Raw genomic sequence first — 8,385 nt, 5'->3', positions numbered from 1 at the left:
GAATCAAATGATCAACTCTAGGGGGACAACACAAGATCAGGACCATATAAGGGCACAAACTAAAATAAGTATATCGATGAGTCTTAAATGCTTTAAGTTCATATATTTCACACGATATTCGACATTGGGCACATATGTAAGCATGGAACTGTTTTGGCATGTCGCTCATCAACGAAAGACGATAACGACCATCAGTTACGCAGACACTGCTATTTGAACTACCTCATGAGCTAAATGTGATGATAAAGCGCAATTACCTGCGCTAGAATATACAATTGATTATGTGCATGTATATAAAATAGTTCCTCTATTTGATCGATCATACACTATATATTAGAACAAACGGTTTAATAGACCCCTGGATAAAAAATGCACTGCTCAATTTAAAAGGATATTTGGTCTAAGAATGTCCCCGATAAAGGTCCCGGGCACAGGTACGCATTCTGTCATGATAATCTACATCACTAGATCATCAGGTTTGATATGTTTGACACACACAGATGTCTGTAATATCTCTCGCACTTCACGGCAGGCACTCAGCAGTGAATTGTGGCCCTGATACCACACCGTCTCGTCAGAGACGATACGATATCTCTCGCCCAGGCTCCTGTGCCGACCCGGCGCCTTACGGCTCCTCGGGTACCCACTGGGCACGGGACGGTGGCCTTCAGAGGACAGCTCGGGGAGACGATAACGCAGGATGGACCGGGCGCCACAGACACTGGGAAGACTGGGCGGCGGTTGGGTGGGATGATGGAGGGATTGAGATGGTAACGACGCGCTCGGAACGCAGGGGAAAATCATCGACTTCTTGAGACAAGTAAATACTGACCAGGCTAGAGTTAAAAGCTGGCTAAATAGGAGACAACTAAAAGATAGGACAGGACGGCTAAAAGATAGGCTGGCTACGACTATGAGACAGGACATTGTGTGCTTGGCACGACGTGTGACGTCAAGGCGGGGCTAAATAAAACATGACGGGCAAAGTCTGATCCCGCCAGTCAGGGGACCGAGGTTCGTGAGCTCCAGAAGCCGGGCTCCGACATACCGTCAATCACTACAATACTCTCCAATCATTGCCACAATCAAACCCTAAATAGGTGACACGCCAGGGGGCGACTCTAATGTCCAGCCTCTCCGAGCCGAGCCGCGTTCAAGGCACCCACAGACCGACCGGACTCGATATCTAATCAGAAAATGGTCCCGTCGTAAGCACCACGTCCCGCCGTCTGTACTCCACTCCTCCCTCTCTCTCTTACCACTCCTCCCTCTACTCCTCCTCGACGAGAAGGCTGGCGGGGGAGGCCGACTGACCGCGCACTTTGCGGACGGCCATCCACAGTCCGCCGCCGACCAGCGCCACGGTCGGCAGGCCGAGGCCGAAGCCCAGCAACAGGATGACCATCAGAGAGAACTCGTCCTCGGGCGGCGCGCCGATCCCCACCGTCAGCTCCCTGAGGGGGCGAGGCGGGGGGGGAGGGGTCAGAGGGCACAGCAAACGGCGGGGAGGGGTCAGATCGGTCTCCAGTCGGCAAGAAAGAGGACAGAATGGTCGCCAGCTGAAAACAGAAATACAAGAGGGAAAACGGAAATGCGAGGGGCCATATGGGTTATCTAGCTGTGTCCCATGAGGACGGGCGGCTGGGCGAGGGAGAGCTCAGAAAGGTCGCTGACTAGTCATGCCACAGTCGGTCACATCACAAGCATGTGCACGCGGTGGACGGGCCAAAACAAGGTCAAGTAGCCAACTTTTTAGTTTATCTTATCATGTAGCCACTCAGAACAGTCTTATCTTATCTGCAGCGACCCAGAGTCAAACTCCCATTTCACAAAGATAACTGTAATTTAACGCGTCTCCCCTCCACCTCCTCGCTGGCTGTCATCTCAGCGACTCCACTCAACTCAGCTCGTCTAATCTCGACTGTAACTCACCAGGCCGAGTACTTGGCGTCCGTGTACCAGCCGTCCTCGCTGAGCCCAAACGTCACGTTCAGCTGGTGCGTCAGCGCTCGCTCGCCGAAGTAGGCCCTCAGCAGGGGGCTGGCGGCCGTGGCGTTGGCCGCGCGGACGGCGTAGTGGCGCGCCGTGGTGGAGTGTTCGATGATGTACTCGGGGGCCGTGTAGGCGACCGGACGCCACTGCAGGTAGCCGGCGGACGTCGCGCTGGACGACAGACTGACCAGCTGCGTGACGGGGGGAAGGGGTCAGAACGACAGCGGGAGGGGAGGGAGCGGTCTGGGTCGACAGCGCGGGAGGGGGGGGGGGGCGGTCAGGGTCGACAGCGCGGGAGGGGGAGGGGGAGCGGTCAGGGTCGACAGCGCGGGAGGGGTCAAGCCGACCGGAGTCGGGAGAGGCATGTGTCCGCGCAGCTAGAGCTGGCTGGCTTCAAAGAATTGAGTGCAAGTGTTATACTAACGGTTCAGTTAAGCTAATAACCCATGAAGAAATACCAACGATTGCTACCCAAAAATCCAATGAAAACAAAGTAATGATCTTATGTTTCCAAGCATCCTTGAATAATTGAATTGTAACCCACTAAGTCTAGTGTGAGCCGTGTATATTAAGCACAAATATGAAAACTCGTGAATTAAGTTCAGACACAGTACTCAGTACTAGCGAAGCTTAGCTTATGAATGCAGGCGGCAGCATAGGCCGTCTTCGAGCGCCGCCGGTGATCACAGTTGGTCTGGCCCCAGCGCTCACCTTAAACACGCCGGGCGTGTACTCGTCGTCCAGGCTCTTGATGACCTGCAGGCTCTGGCTGCGGTTGCCGACGGTGGTCATCTGGACGCCGAACCTGCCGCACAGGTAGCCGCACGATCAGACGTCGGGAGTCGGAGCGGACTCAGGGGGTCGGGCCGTATAGAAAAGCGCAAACAAACCAAGCAACCTCAGATACGGGAAAGTGCAGGTAAGACCTCTTTGGGAAAGATGTCATTATATCCACAGATATCCTTGTCGTCCACTCGTAGCCATACAGCCTATAAATCCCATACAGAGGCTATATAGTCTCTAGCCCACCCTCTGGGGTTTCCCGGCAGCTCGGCTATCTGCCGGGTCGCGCGGCGGCCGGCGGCCGGCGGCGCTCGCCTACCGCGAGTGCTTGTATCCGGAGCTGGTGAGCAGTTTGTCCAGCACCAGGCTGGCCACGGCCGAGGTGCCCGTCTGCTGCAGGTGCGGCAGCTCGTCCGTGCGCCGGCTCGTGTCCAGCACCTCCACCTGACGCACACAGACGGTTAGGGAGGGTGAACAGGCGGTCAGACGGTCACAGCGGGCGGTCAGACGGTCACAGAGGGCGGTCAGACGGTCAGAGAGGGCGGTCAGACGGTCAGAGAGGGCGGTCAGACGGTCACAGAGGGCAGTCAGACGGTCAAACGGTGCGACAAGGCGGCAGGCTGTTAAATAGGGCGGTCAGATGGTTTGAAGGATAGACAGACTGTCAGATAAGACGGCCTGACGGCCAGACAGGACAGTCGGACGGCCAGATAGGACAGTCAGTCAGGCCAGATAGGACGATCAGACGGGGGAAGTGTTATCTTAATCTGTGTCGTAAAATACAAAATACCGCCGTACTCTTCTTATATCATGCAATTGAAATGAGTATCATTTCTCCCTTCCTCTCTTCCCACGCCCTCCCTCCCTCGCTCCCTCGCTCCCTCCCTCGCTCCCTCCCCCTCTCTCTCACGGAGAATGTCACGTTGCCGACGGCCGTCCAGTCGCTGGCGTTCAGAGGAGGGGCGCGCACATGGATGCCGCCCTGCTCCCCGCTGTCGTTTGTCGATGTCCAGTTGGAGACCACTGCGCCGGGGGCCACTATGTCCAGCGCGAACGGACGCAGCGAGGTGGCATTGGCGTGCGTGACGTCGGCAGTGTCTTCAGGGTCGTCAAACTCGATCAGCTGAGGGAGGAGCGGGGCGTCGTACGCGATCAGCTGAGGGAGGGAGGGGCGGCGTTAAACTCGATCAGCTGAGGGAGGGGCGGCGTTAAACTCGATCAGCTGAGGGAGGAGCGGGGCGTCGTACTCGATCAGCTGGGGGAGGAGCAGACCAGCTCGGCGGAACTGACCAATACGCCCGTCGTTCAAGTGAAGAACGGTCTGCAGCGGAGTAAGATCTGTTATATAAGGGAAAAGGGTTCATTATATCGGAAACGAAATAGGAGGCTGTGCCGTGGTGTCGGCCGCTCTGGCGCCGGCCTCACCGGCCTCCCCTGACCCAGGCAGGGCCTCCCCTGACCCAGGCAGGGCCTCCCTGGCAGAGCCTTCCCTGACCCATGCAGAGCCTCCCCTGGTTCAGGCAGAGCCTCCCCTGACCCAGGCAGAGCCTACCCTGACCATGGCAGAGCATCCGTGACCCGGGCAGACCCTTCCCTGGTCCAGGAAGAGCCTGCCCTGGTCCTGGCAGAGCCTCCCTGGTCCGGACAGACCCTGTCCTTCGTCTCCCTCACCTGATCCAGGCTGAGGCCGTACGACGAGAGCACCTGGTCCGCCTGGATGGCACCCGTCGTGTTCGCTCCGGTCAGCAGCGTCCAGTCGATACTGGGCGGCGGCGCGGCGGCCGGCAGGTGCAGCAGCAGCACCGACGGCTGCGCCCACAGCGACACCAGCACGTGCAGCGTGTCGGCCGCCGACTCGGACACCACGTGTCCCAGCTGGTGGGAGCTGCACGTGGTGCTGTCGTTCAGCTGGTCCATGCACGCGTCGTACTCGCGGGTCACGGTCAGCTGCCGGCCAGCGGGGCAGGGATAGGTACCACAGTCTGAGGTTAGAATCGGGTCCGAGCCGCGCCAGTCTGCCCCGGCACCAACCGAAACCCGCAGCGACCCACACATACTCTCACATCAGTATTTTATAAACCATTGCTTCCATGTCTACAGGGTGGGGCAGCATAATCGGGAATAAATATCAAACGGGATTATTTGGTCATGAATTTAAAAATACAGCTCCAAGCACTATTTTAGCATTATCCCATCAATCGGTCACCTTTTACCTATCCCTCATCCCATGTGACCGCCCTCGGAGTCGATGACCTTCTCAAGGCGGGTCCAAAAGCACGCGCATGCACGTGCAGCCTCCTGCTTGTCCATGATCACCCATCAGCTTCGTGCCTTGCACTGAAGACCGTCTTTACTGATGATAAGTTGTTCATTAACCTTCTACCAAAAGACGCTCCATGTAAAGAATTTGATCGGATTTAAATCTGCGGAGTTGAAGGACCAGAAGTTTTTGGTTCATCTCAGCTGGAGGTGCCCTACACAATAACATGTCGTCCTCACTACAGTACCAGCACGGACAGAGTCCTCGTAAGACGTGATGTGAACCGTCAGTGATCCTTTCTTCCGACGGCTTCACGTGAGTCTGCCAGAGTGCGGATGTATTTACCAGAGGTGCTCATTTTATCCGGGCTGGATGAAGTAGAGTGCACCACGTGCACCTCCCTTGAAGACCACCGATAGGTCCATCACCCCAACAGGATGTTTACTTCGCATGACCGCTGGAATATTTTCGATACAATCCCCTATATGGCATGCCATTCTTTTTTTATCGTATTCCAGTCGGTGGTGAGATTTTTGGTCGCGGAAGTTTTGAACATTGTTTCTTTTTAATGTGCTCAAGAGCTTCTTCCTGATTTTCAAGCGAGTCATCTGTATGTCCTCTGCTAAGAGTTATTTTACGAGGATTACGTTAATCTTTTGTCCTGAGTATTCCCACACAACCCTTATTGTCCGTGATAACATGTTGACCTGTCAAGCAACCTTCACGTGGCATTGCAGGGTTTTAAACAAAATCATCTTGCTTTGCTCGTTTAACATTAGTGTCTATGGGCGCGCGCGAAGCACTTGGAGCACCGTCGAACTATTTTGCTGCTCTTTTCCAGGAGGTTGCATGCTCATGGATGTATTCATGTCAGATGATGCACAACTTTTGGGCGTTTCGTTGCCATGATATAATTTATCAAAATACTGCCATGCATACTCATGATCAGAGCCCAAAAAGCATTCCCGATTATGCTGCCCCACCCTGTATTTCGCCTGTCCTGTAGCTCAATTGGTGTAGTGTTGGACTCCCAGAGGTGAGAGCCCGGGTTCCAGTCGCTCCTGCGCTCGATATTTGAGACTCCTGATGGGAATGGCCTGCGGTTGGTGGGAGCAGCCGCAGCCAGTTGAAGTCAGTAGAGTGGGACAGACCGAGTCTGGCTTTGATTGGCACGTTTAACTTTGACATCTGAATTATCTTGTTAGGTACCCAGAATTGCGCAATCAGATAGCAGGGTTCTGCTTCTATGTCTATGTCATACGCTCTCTGTTACGGGCGGGCTCCAGCTCTGTCCATTCAAAAAGCACACAGTTGAGCTACATTTATAATAAAAAATGTTCCCTAGGATCACATTGGGAGTATTATTTATGATTATGCTCATGTAAAGGAGTCATGTTACAGCTAGATGTTACTGAGAGCCAAACATGACTCTAGAAACCATCAGGATGTGCAGCATGTGGATACATGCACATTGCACATTTACAGCATACCTACTGAGAAAAGTAGGTACGGAGTCATCAAAACATACTAACCAAAATTTTGCAATGAGGTAACTCAATGGAAGGTGCACTTTTTTAGAATTTGAAGCCAGTGGTTGTAAATTAAAAAACACAATATTCAAACAAAACATTATTTTAGGAAGACAAAAAAAACGTTATACGGATAATATTGATTTGATGAATTTTTAGTGCATTAATTCATTGGGCATAACACTAAAAAGAAGGATTGTCTAGTAACTATAAATTAAACAATAGAAAAGCATACGGTCCCTAACAATCAATGGTATTTGTGGACAAAGTACAAAGGGAACATGGCAGCAGCTAGAGTAAATTGATACATCAAATATTGCAAATAGGCTCATTTAAAAGCAAAGGATAATAAAATGTATCATCAGAGACAAAGGCTTAAACCACTAAACCAATAGATAAAAATGAGAACATGAAATGTTACCTATACCTAAAACCTATGGTTTAGGCACCATCTACAAGCTGGTAAAAAAACATATTGCCCACCTTTCTGGTGACACCCTCATCACAGTAGACCCCCGAGGAGAGGCCCAGCAAAAGAAGTAGCACCGTCACAGCCATGGCTTGTATCGGTAGAATCTGAAAACAGGGTGCCAAAGGGCATAATTAGTCATGTGACTTCAAAGAAATTATCCCCTCTCGCTGCCTTCAACTGGTTAATTATCATGTGATCTGTGCAAGCAAATTTCAAGATCCTTGATCAAATCGCTCCAGGTGCTCAGTGTCCAAAAATTATATTTTAGCTTGTGTGTCAAGGATGGAACTTATTCAGTAGACAGGGAGATGAGAGTGGAAAATTGGCGGTCAGGTGAAGCCAAAACACGTGGGAGCGGTAAGAACGGAGGGAAAACAGATTGATAGCATTCATTTCCACACAAATGTAGTAGGATGTATTTCCAGTGTGAATGAATATGAGGTTTAACCCTCGCCGGACCTATTGGTTTTCTACATACGCGCCGGCCGAGGGGGGGGGGCGGGTACGACCCTCTCCCCCCCCCCCCACATACCCTGGTTCTACCCAAGATTCATCCCCAGCCCCAAGGTTCTGCCGTATACAAACGTACCTCCTGCCAAGGTTCTATATCAATATCCTCCTGCTCCTACGGCTCCTACTGCAACTGCTACGCACTCAAGTACGCACTCTTGCTATCAACGTTATGTTGTTTGTTGTTGTTGGGTTAGGGCGCGTATCCGCTAGCAAGCCGCGCGGCACAAGCGTCCAATGGCAATGAAAGCCATTATAGCGTTCAGTGATGAAAGCCGATGAAAGCTAAAAGCCATAATTGTAACAAATGCGCAGCAATCATCGAGTAATTTTTCCGCCATATTGAAGTATTTTTCAATCAGGGAGAAAACACTCTCCATCATTTTGAAGGGTAAATAAATTTTCCAAAACACCGCTTTTTGCATGGCAATGATGGGTCGGGATAATACCATCCACCGTCCCCCCTCGGTAAATGAAGAGCTCACCCTCACCGGACCTATTTATTTTTTGCATAAAACATCAGCTCCGGCTGAGGGGGGAGGGGGGGGGGGGGGTTGCGGAGGCGTGGAGGGCCATAGATACCTAATTAGCGACCCCCATCATGCCACCCGCACATCACTCCATTTTCCCATCCTAGAACGCACATGGGTGTTTGCGACCCCCCCCCCCCCCCCGGCGCCATTTCGTTCCTGTTGGAGATAGAGCTTCGCGGTAAGGACCAAAAAGATTCTTTGGGAAGAGACGAATCCAATGATAGGTACCCAGTTTTACCTTCTCGGGTCAGGTCATTTTTTTAGTTTGACCTGACTTTCCAGGTCAGGTCAAACAAAAAAGTTGCT

General features: G+C 52.3%; 1 protein-coding gene across 2 annotated transcripts; it reads right to left on the bottom strand.

The window, feature by feature from the left end:
- Positions 1-88: 88 nt before the first annotated feature.
- Positions 89-7,903, bottom strand: LOC122383362 (glycosylated lysosomal membrane protein-like). 2 transcript variants are annotated; one of them, XM_043369673.1, is made up of 8 exons: positions 7,626-7,903; positions 7,048-7,140; positions 4,447-4,722; positions 3,686-3,898; positions 3,095-3,219; positions 2,704-2,797; positions 1,933-2,183; positions 89-1,454 (listed from the first exon to the last, which is right to left on the bottom strand). In XM_043369673.1, the coding sequence occupies exons 2-8, from the start codon at positions 7,120-7,122 to the stop codon at positions 1,271-1,273; spliced, it is 1,218 nt and encodes a 405-aa protein (XP_043225608.1). In that variant the 5' UTR covers positions 7,123-7,140; positions 7,626-7,903; the 3' UTR covers positions 89-1,270. The 2 variants fall into 2 exon arrangements, with proteins under 2 accessions (XP_043225608.1, XP_043225609.1); XM_043369674.1 differs by lacking the exon at positions 7,626-7,903 and adding an exon at positions 7,569-7,608.
- Positions 7,904-8,385: the final 482 nt, after the last annotated feature.

Source organism: Amphibalanus amphitrite, unplaced genomic scaffold (genome assembly GCF_019059575.1).
Source record: "Amphibalanus amphitrite isolate SeventyFive unplaced genomic scaffold, NRLGWU_Aamphi_draft 000162F_arrow, whole genome shotgun sequence".
In the NCBI taxonomy this organism is placed as follows: Eukaryota; Metazoa; Arthropoda; class Thecostraca; order Balanomorpha; family Balanidae; genus Amphibalanus; species Amphibalanus amphitrite.
Note: the sequence above shows the minus strand (reverse complement) of the source record. Positions and strands in the feature narration are given on the sequence as shown.